Source organism: Bicyclus anynana, chromosome 16 (genome assembly GCF_947172395.1).
Source record: "Bicyclus anynana chromosome 16, ilBicAnyn1.1, whole genome shotgun sequence".
In the NCBI taxonomy this organism is placed as follows: domain Eukaryota; kingdom Metazoa; phylum Arthropoda; class Insecta; order Lepidoptera; family Nymphalidae; genus Bicyclus; species Bicyclus anynana.
The window spans coordinates 14,049,360-14,060,275 of NC_069098.1; the positions used below are offsets into that span (position 1 = coordinate 14,049,360).

Here is a 10,916-nt window from a genome sequence, read left to right on the forward strand (position 1 = left end):
AATTTTCTTAATTCTCTGCGTGTGTGAAGTCTGCCAATCCGCATTGGGCCAGCGTTGTGGACTATTGGCCTAACCCCTCTGATTGTGAGAGAAGACTCGAGCTCAGCGGTGAGCCGAATATGGGTTGATAATGATGAACACTGAAAGAATTTTTCATATCGGACCAGTAGTTCCTGAGATTAGCGCCTTAAAACAAACAAACTCTTCAGCTTTATAATATTAGTATAGATGGTATGAATTGAAATGTATGTGACAGTGCTATTTATTTATGGCAGGCGTTAATAATTTCAATAATTTCAGCTCAACATGGGGTTGCCTCAGCTGGAGACTTGCTGTTTTATCCTAGACTTGAAGACGGGTAACATTATCATGGGGTCCATAAATGCGGTTAGTATATAAGATTGCTCCTATAATATAATAAATGCTATGTTAAATTATATTAGACGGCCGCGTGGCGCAGTGGGTAGTGACCCTGCTTTCTGCATCCACGGCCGTGGGTTCGATTCCCACAACTGGAAAATATTTGTGTGATGAGCATGGGTGTTTTCCAGTGTCTGTGTGTATTTATACATTATATAAGTATTTATATGTAGTATATAATTGTATATTAATATTATAATATCAACTATCTTAGCACCCTTAACACAAGCTACTCTGTATGCTTACTTTGGGGCTAGATAGTGATGTGTATTGTTTAAGTATATATTTATTTATTTATTTAATAATTAATAAAATATTCAACTGCTATTATCAATCACATTAATAACTTAAAATGTAAGCCATTTTATTATTTAGGACGCCGACGCCGAGTTATCACATTCCTTAAATCGAATATACCTTCTCATTTGATCGCTGTATCTATTGTCTAAAACTGAATTAAAAATTTAAAATCCCCTGCGTAAAATATCAGAATCAGAATCGTTTATTTGCAAAAAATCATTAAATTTAGTTATACAATGATGTTATTATGTATTAGGTAACAATGTTTCACCATTAATAGGTATACAAATGTTTGATTAATAAAAATAAAATTATATAAGTTAAAATTAAATGACATTAAGTTTAAAAGAAATATAATTACAACTATTTTTTTGAAGTATCAGCAAAGTACTCTTTTATGGAGTAGTAACATTTTTGTATTAGAAAATTTTTAAGTTTTTCTTTAAGTGTAGGTTTGCTGATACTTCTGTCTGCTAGGTGTTGTGGCAAATTGTTATAAATTTTAGGTGATATGTGTAAGCGTAATTTAGATTATCGGAACAAAATCATATAAAATTACATATGAACGAACGGTTGACAAAGCTACAGTAATTTTAAAGGGGTAAGAAAAAAAATTAAAAGAAATTAAAATACCTACTATACTTATTATCGCCCGTGGTTACGACCCTACGGGTAAAGACGTATCTATTGCCAAGCAACTTACAACAAATCAAAGATATGGGTATAATAAATTAATACCTCTTCCAAGTATACCCGCTTTTATCTTACAGTGGAATTCATAGACGTTACAGGGGCACCCCCAGGGGACCAGGGGAGTTTAAGTTCGACACTCAACGGGTGAACGATGCCCTGGGGGCGCCCCCAGAAGATCAATGAATTAGACTGTTAGACTGTCACTTAACTTCAGCGTAGATCTCAGTAAAGGGGTATCTTGTAGAAAAAAATGAAAGCTCGTGTTTTACATTTCCAGGTCCTCTCCTTCATTATGTTCATAATCATGGTGGTAGTGGCCTGCACCTTGGAGCCTTTGAAGGAGCTGGCAATGGAGGAGAGTGACTTCAACGCCGAAGCAGCCTTCACGGGCTTGTACTCCATGTCCATCATACTGTGCCTCATGTTTCTTGCTAAGTTCTGCTTCGACGTTTTCTTCGTGTACGGCGTTTTGGCGGTAAGAAAATTGAATTTTCTACAACTTTGACACCATAACCTTTTGCCGAGGTATGAGCCCAAAACCATGCCGAAAATATGTTATCGCCGCGTTGCAACGACTTGCGGTACGGCGGGCTTCAGTGTGCTCGTGGCGTTCGAACCGTCCACATCTCTTGTTGTGTGATTCTTTATTGGTTACTTGGGATAGGCGGGGAGAGTGACTCAAATGTAAATTGTAATACTGTATGACTTTTTCAAAAGAGCAACTGTTGAGTTTCTTGCCGGTATCTTCTCAGCAGAACCTGCCTTCCGAACCGGTGGTAGAATCTTTACAAATAGTCAACTGACGTGTCAAAAGTGCTTGTAAACTGAGCCTACTTGAAATAAATGAATTTTGAATTTTTGACTTGAGTGGAAAAGAGGAGTGTTTGTTAACAGTCAACGGTACCTTTAACCCTACACACGTTCACAAGTGCGTGACTTCACTCAAGGTCATTCTCTGCCATTCTAGGGTTTTATTTTGGTTACAGTTTGATTTGTTAATTAATTTGTCCTGACAAATGTTGTTGAACCTTTGTTCAACATTAGTTTTCTTATTTTTGTAATCACTTCTGAGTCTGCTAAAAATATGATCTCACACTTTCTTATACAGTTTCCTAACTCATTATCACGCTGTTGGTATTTTTCAATGACTACCCGCAAATAGTTATTGAAATATTGTGTATTGTGTATAACACTTTATAATTCTTATTGTTTTTTTTGTTAGCACTATTATTATTATTATTATTACTATTATTGTACGCTCAAACTGAAATGTATTGTATTGTATTTTTAAACCCATTAAATGTCCATTTTAATGTGTCTCATGTTTGTTGCTAAGTTCTGTTTAGATATTTTCTTCGTGTAAGGCGTTTCGGCGGTGAGATTATCAATATTTATCTAAAATAATCATCATTATTTATTTATAAAGATACATATTAGAAACGACCTTCACCCATCTGTTCATTGGATGATGATGGCAGGCAAGCGAATCTCAACGTCGTGTGTTGTCCAGCCCCAGACGGGCGAGAGTGAGTATCAAGGGACAAGGAGCGAAATGAGAAAATAACATGTAGGGAGTCAAGAAGGCGTCCCTCGATTTGGCCCAAATTACCGAAAAGTTGAAAGGGTTGGAGGTGGTGGGTTGTTCATTGAACGAAAAGTGTTGCCACATGGTGTTTTTAATTTTATTAATTTTATTTATTATTTACCCGATTGCGACAGAAGGAGGGTAATATTTTTCGAGCGTATGTATGTGAGTGTGTGTGTGTGTATGTATGTATGTCCATTTCTTTGGCACGCCTTACATCCCAAACTGCTGGACGAATTTTGACATGTGAGGTGTCATTGAGTTCGTTAGAGTTGTGGTGACATAGGCTATATAAATTTTCAAAATGGCGCCCGTAAATGAAAAAAAGGTTAGGGGTGGGTAAGTTTTTTACTTTACCCTAATAATATGGGTATCAAATGAAAGATCGTAAAAAGACAATTTCAAAAATATATAACTCTGATATATTCTGATTAAATTCTTTGTGGTGCTGCAGGTGGGGACAAATACTTTCTTATGGGCAAAGAATGAAATACCAATGTTTGTCACCGCAGCCGGCAACATAAAGAATTTAGTCAGAACTTTATACATATATGGTGATACCTACTTGTTTTTCTCTTTTCAGTTTATTAAGCAGTCGGGTTTTTTGTTTTTATAATAATATTTAAAAAAAAAACACTTTTCATCCAACAAACAGATAGGTGAAGGTCGTTTCTAATACGGATCAACTAATTTAGTAGATTAGTAGACTAATCTTATAAATATAATTTGTTAACTTTACAGGAGCGTGCTGGTATAATTCGCGCTTACTTCGTGATGTGGGTGGTGTTCTTCCTGCTGTCAATGTTCACGTTCTTCCTCAACGCGCCTCACTACAGCGCGGGGCACATCTGTATGGAAGTGTTCTACATTGGTGAGTATCATCATTCATCATCATTGACAACCTCAGACCAATTATTGTAAAGGACCTGCCTCGCTAGACGTTACTTTTCTGTCAACGTACATGATCAACGATCCAATGCGATTATAAAAAACAGTCTCTATAGAGTCGATGTTTCACTTTTGTGATCGTGTTTGTCGATTAAAGAGCTCCGTAAAAATACCTTTTTGTGTAGTTGAATTGCGTAAAACACGGGCAAAATCTTTCAGTTTAATATAATATATATACCAAATCTTAGCTCGTTTTCCTCAGAAAATGACAGACAATTTTGTTCGTGAATAAGGGTACGATACTGGTCCTCCTATAATTGGTCTGAGTTGACAACTCATATTCAGCTCACTGTTGAGCACGAGTCTTGACAAATTTTTCAAGACTCGTGCTCAACAGTGCGTGCTGTATGGATCAGAATGTTGGGCGGTGAAAGGGATAGTAAACGAATGCATGTGAACGAAATGCATATGTTGAGATGGATGTGTGGTTTGACAAGAATAGATAAAATAAGGAATGAGTACATAAGAGGAAGTCTGAAGGTGGCGCCAGTGACAGAAAAATTGAGGAGTAGAAGGTTAGCTTGGTATGGACATGTAATGCGTAGAAGTCATATTACTAGAAAAAATATTGAATGTGCAAGTGGAAGGACATAAGAGGAGAGGAAGGCCAAAGAAGAGATGGTTGGATTGTGTGAAAGAGGACATGTGTGTAAAAGGAGTGGATGATGAGTTGACGAGTAATAGAGACGAATGCATCATCACTTATCATCAGGTGAGATTGTAGTCAAGGGCTAACTTGTAAAGAATAAAAAAAAACGAATGGAAATGATTGACATATTTTTCCGACCCCACTGTGGGATAAGGGTAAGGAGATTATGATGATGAGCACGAGTCTCCTCTTAGAATGAGAGGTTAGGCTTATAGTCCACCACGTTGGCCCAATGCGGATTGGAAGACTTCCCACACGTAGAATAATATTTTCAGGTATTGCAGATTTCCTAACGATGTTTTTCCTTCACCGTCTGAAACACGTGATATTTAATTTCTTGAAAATTCATCTTGTTCTCATTTACTTCATATATCAATTTGATAGTTATAGTATATAGGACTGCATGACAACAGCCTACAGACTGTTGACATAAAAGAATTTAGGATTGTTACCGGATGTTATCAATATTCTGACAGCCGGATACAGTCTGCAACATGTGACGAACACGATGTCAATATACCAACTATTGCATTGACTAGTCTATAAATAGGTACTAACCTCTAATGTAAGTCGGGGGCAGTCTAGTATTCGTATACAATCGAGTATACAATACAATTAATAAGTGAAAGTAATTAATTGAGAGAACAAAAATATTATTAAGTAAATCACTAGTGTGTTCGTGTACATTACAATAGTACAAACTTATTTATGAAATAAATGAAAAAGTAAGTATATTTGATAAAATGTATTTTTTTCAGGTCTGAATATATACGCCATTTTGCTGAGCCACAGTTTCTACAAGCTGCTCAATTCTCGGGAAGAAGTCTAAAAATTCATGGATAAATCTAAACCTAAACCTTTTTATTTAATATTAAATGGTTTACGTTTTTTAAATACATTTACAAATTAATATATATTAAAGTTTGAAATAATTAAACAAACATACATAAGTATAACATAGAACTTATACTATTTGGGAATCGGTCAAAGAACTTTCGGGTTCCGTATATTTAAAGACCCCGGCGCTTGCCAAACCAACTAGGCGGCTACAATAATTTTGAAAAACCAATACCTCAGAGCTATAACTACTTCTACAATATCTATAACTAAAAATGTTATTTTGTAAATCATTTTTGTATTTATTTTACAATGTAATTTATTTTTTCATTACAATTATGAGTAATCTATGTCATTACATTTTTTTTTTATAATTTCATGATGATTTAAGAGTAGGTAGATGCAATTTTTACATACGCACTTCGAAAATACAAAGTCTTATATAATTTCATAAATCTGTGATAGAATTATAAGAAACTCATTTATTACAAAAATACTGAACAAAATTATTATATTCTTACTACTTGATTTTTATTTCAGAAAAAATATTCTTCATAAATGTTTTGAATGTTATTGACGTTAAATAATATATATTAATAATAATAATTATATTATTAAGAAGTTGTTTGTCAAATATAAATTATATACGTTTACAACTTTTACTTACAGGATCTTTAATCATTAACGTTTTAAAGTCGTTGTTCTTATTACGGAACCTTAAAAACCTTGAATTTATTATTACTAAGATAGGTATTATTTATAGCAAACTGCATTAAATACCATACTAAATACCAAACAAGCAAGGTCAGAGAATCCGAAGTTATTTTTGTTTAGTCAATCAATACTTGATACCCAACTTTTTTTACCAAAAATTGTATGGAGCCCAGGATCAGTCATTGTACCCTGGTGGAAATAAAAAAAAAAATTTTTTTTGACTATTTTTGATTAAACAAATCTTTAATTTAATTCTTCAAAATAATATTCATTATATCCCAAAAAATGCAACACTAATAAGGGTAATAATGGCAGATTGATGACGTTTTCAATGCAGTAGTCGTTTTGACGTTTGCTGTTAAATTTATTCACTTGTTTTGATTTTAATAAAAGCCTTGTATTTTTTAAATTTTAATGATTATTGTGTACAGGAGTGGACCTGAATTGGACCATCTCCTTTGTCTGATGTTTTTGCATCAGAAAATCTATTAGGTAAATTATACTTCGACTTCGTTGGCAAAGAATTCTGTTTTCTTGAAACTAAATAAATAACTTTGTTATATATCTTAGTCGTTTTCATATACTTGTTAGCAGTTAGTTTGTTAATACATTATAATAATTAATAATATTATAATAGATAATAATATTATGAAAAAAGCCTTTATGTTACCATGAACAAATAACTTGGCTTTATAGGTGTTACAATCATGTTAAACTTAACTAAATATTTATTAATGTTACAGAATTGATGTCAATTATTGTGAAAAATATTTATTTAATTCAATGATTTATATTATTTTAATTTAAATAAATTAATAATGTAAAGTTGTTATTAAATGATTATAATGGAAATAGTTGTTAGAGTTGAATATTAATTTTCTCCGAGATAAACTACGAGTATGTTATCTTGTAATTACAAGTACCTTTATCTTCAATGAATTATTGATTACAATACACTTAAGATGCAATTTAAGATGGAAGCGGGCTTACTTGTTACGTGGTAACTAGCCACAGCCGAAACCTCCATCAGCCAGACCTGAACCAATTAAGAAAACCTCAATCGGCCCAGCCGGTGATCGAACCCAGGACGTCTGTAAATCCACTGCGCATACAATTGCGCCACGGAGGCTTTTTAAGTAATGAAACCTTTGAAGTCGGTTCAATTTTTTTGTTAAAAAGATTTTATTTTTCCGCTACAGTATGGGCAATATTTTTCACTTCTTTCAGTTATTTTGATTTTAACCCTAAATTACCAATCCAACACGAGATCGAGCGACGTCATATCCGTCCCGCACTACTATTCCCAACACTATACTAATATTATAAAGAGATAAAGTTTTTGGTATTGTATTTGTGATTTCTGGATCTACTGAACTGATTTTGAAAATACTTTTACTTATTTGTGAGAGTCATAGCCTATATTTTATCCCCTGATTCTCACAAGAACTGGAACTACGCGGGTGAAATCGCGGAGCGAAAAACGATGTTCTAATACATGAAAACTAATTCAACTGTATATCAATGATAATTTTATACTATAGATAGATTACCTCCCTTTAAAATCACAAGCGTAGGTGATAGATGGATCTTAACCCTTAGAAGAGCATTTAATACTAAATTATTATAAAGACCTTTTTAAATCTAGGTTATATGCAAAAATACGATTGTTAGTTTTTATTTAATGAAGATGTGACCTAATTATGCCGAGCACCAATACTTCTTTAAATGTTTTTTGGACATCTTCAACAAAATTATTTAGTGATTTGAATAGATAAATAAGCTTTAGTTTGTAAAGTGGTGAGTGTGGTAATAATGTTCAAAAATAGCCAATGCTATTCATCATTTTTTGAGATTACTTTTTTTACCTAAGTTCAAGGTTATTGATTAACGTTTAACTCGATGAAGACAGTGATTGCCATCAACTTCCTAATGATTTAGTTTTGTATTCCGGTAATAGTCGTAAGGCAAATACATTTTTTAATGAAGATGTATGAATTTATTTTACATTGAAGGCGCTTTTGTCCTGGGCTTAGGTCTGTGGAATTCGGAGAAGCTTATATACGACCCATCAGGTCGCTTGCTTACAAATAGAACGTGGAACTACAACCCACCTGGCGCTTGTGATATTCCCGTCGACTTTCGGATTTCATTCAAGCGAAACTCGCTCAACATCAAAAGTGTTTTGAGGTCTAAAGGTAAGAATAGCACAAAAGCAGGTAACCAGGTAATCCTAGTAATGATAAAGGTTGTCCTTACAACCTACATTACAGGGATGATTTATATTGGACCAGGCCGACGAGCGTTGTGCGATAGTAAAAGAGTCCGGACGGAATCTTGCACTCTATAATATAAAATGAACTGCTTCATACAAAACGTATGTAACTTTTAAATCCTTGCCCCGTCTGGACCACGTATACGGCAAGGTGCTTACATGTAATATATAAAGAGCGAACATTTAAATTACTGTATTTGTTCCCAGCGACCGGAGAGCCAGCGCTGGTCCTCGCAGTGGTGGTAACCCACGCTCTACACGAGGCTATTGTCGAAGCTCGCAAGGAGTACAGCCACCAGGACATCGAATGGGTCCATGTTGGTAAGTTCGCTTAGTGAATTCTGATCGTTAACTTACTGCACGAAACTCTAGTGTTCTTAGTTCTATAACATCTTACTTGGCTTTGATAATGCCTTTGATTTAGTGGAGACCCAGGCTGTTTCTATGACAAAGACGCCGAATTTACTTCTAGTAAATCCAAGATGTTAAAGACGTGTTTGTACAAAAAGGCTTCTATGTCAGTCCGTTAACAAGATTGGAAACAAGGCCTTTCTAGTTGCAGTTAGGAGTGCGACAGGGAGATATCATCTCACCAAAACTGTTTGTCACAGCATGGGAACTTGGAGGACATCTTTGTGATTCGTTGAAGTTGGGGTGCTAAAATATTAAAATGGTGAATCAGTTCAAGGGACCTGCTAGATTCAGGCGGCCTTGAGTGACCTTGACGACGACCTTGGTGTTTTACTTGGTGAAGACCTTGGTGTTTTACTATTTTTATAGGAGGCATAAGACAGTAGACGTTTATTGATTGTAAATATTTGTAACTATTTGTTTTTTATTATAGGTGTAACATTTTTAATTATCTTTCAGATAACCCGTACAGTGTGGAGAGTATAATCCGAGCCATCTCTCCAAATATTGTAAACTATCGTCTCCAATCAACCAAAGGAACACCTATTAACTCTAGTTACGGATTCAAATTATTTCAACTCTGGTGATAAAAATAAAAGTTGAACTTTATAGAGCTGTAAATAAATAATATGCTACGTCTAAAGTTAAATAAATACTTCATTAAATAACTTATAAAATAATTTTACTATAATATTTTCAAGTACGACTTCTCCAATAACATTATGAATCCGTTGACTTTTAGACTTGATAGGTTAAACCTAGTTTTTGCATTTATAATGATTTTTTATTATACACGATTAGAATTTTATGGAAATAATGTTATGCAATAAGATTAACAATAAAACATTTTTAAATTGTCCGTTGTTTTTATTGTGTCTCCATTATTTAAAGAAAGAAAGAAAGGAAAAAATGCTGAGTGGTGACCAAATTGGTACCACACATTTTTTTTGGATATATTTAATTATTAGTTTACTATATTTTTAAAATTTCTTTCTTTTGTTTTAAGTATTTGTTGTCTTTTGTGTATTATGTGTGTGTGTGTGTGTGTCTAAATAAAATAATTTTCTTTTTTTTTTTTCATTTACTTCCCTACTTTTACTGCCTGGCTACGGGTTTGGGCGGTGCGAACAGCGAAACAGTGGGCGGGGCGACAATCTGCGCGGCAGTATATGCCATGGATAATTAATATTAGTCGCCGCGACCAAAATGGGCAATGAGATCAAAATGTTTATCAAAGTTATCCTGATATTTCTTCATCATAAACAACTCATCTCACTGCGCACGAGTCTCCTCTCAGAATGTGAGGGGTTAGTCCACCACGCTGGCCAAATGCGGATTGGCAGACTTCACACACTTAGAATTAAGAAAATTCTCAGGAATGGATGTTTCCTCACGAGGTTTATCGTTCACTGTTTGATTGGTCACGTGTCGCTAATTTTTTAAAATACATGTGAAAGATAAAGGTGCATGCCCCGGATCAGATACGAACCTAGGCTTTTCGAATCGAATGCAGCGGTCATAACCACTTCTAGGTTATCACACACATGATACTGCTTACAAAGTAATAAATGAGATTTTCTTGGTTCATGACATAATATTTGGTAGAGATTTACATAATTTGAATAAGGATCGGCGTATGGATAAAGCTTTTCACAAAAAGTACGAAAAACACAGAAACAAATTCACTTAAAATATAAAAATGTCGCAACGATAGATTATATTCCGAGTTAATACAAAAGTAATCGCTTAAAACATTTCTGTTACATTAATTTTAGTCGCTAGACACTTCGCTATTCGCACCGCCCAATAATTCGCTACGACGAACGTTCTGTGGCCAGGCACTATCTTCACCGTTGAATAAACATACCAACCGCTAGCTACCTATTTATACAAGTATAGCTAGGATAGGCTTGTACTAGATGAGATACGAATACCTAATGCTCAGATGTATCGTAAGTACTTACTGTAACTAAAAGCCTTACACATTGCTGAGAATTTTGCACTACATTTTTTGAATACAGTAGCAGCGATAATGATTGTACTACTATTTTGTTTCAGAGGAAATACCTAGAGCAGGTCCTAGGACT

General features: G+C 34.4%; 1 protein-coding gene across 1 annotated transcript; it reads left to right on the top strand.

The window, feature by feature from the left end:
• The first annotated feature begins 306 nt into the window (after positions 1-306).
• LOC112055537 (uncharacterized) lies at positions 307-6,835 on the top strand. The gene is made up of 4 exons (XM_024095708.2): positions 307-387; positions 1,691-1,888; positions 3,740-3,869; positions 5,354-6,835. The coding sequence occupies exons 1-4, from the start codon at positions 307-309 to the stop codon at positions 5,422-5,424; spliced, it is 480 nt and encodes a 159-aa protein (XP_023951476.2). The 3' UTR covers positions 5,425-6,835.
• Positions 6,836-10,916: the final 4,081 nt, after the last annotated feature.

Excerpts from the sequence above, each read along its gene's own strand:
- LOC112055537 (XM_024095708.2), top strand. The coding sequence starts at position 307 with ATGGGGTTGCCTCAGCTGGAGACTTGCTGTTTTATCCTAGACTTGAAG. Across the intron at positions 388-1,690 it reads TCATGGGGTCCATAAATGCG|GTCCTCTCCTTCATTATGTT; the intron begins GTTAGTATATAA and ends TTACATTTCCAG. Across the intron at positions 1,889-3,739 it reads TCGTGTACGGCGTTTTGGCG|GAGCGTGCTGGTATAATTCG; the intron begins GTAAGAAAATTG and ends TTAACTTTACAG.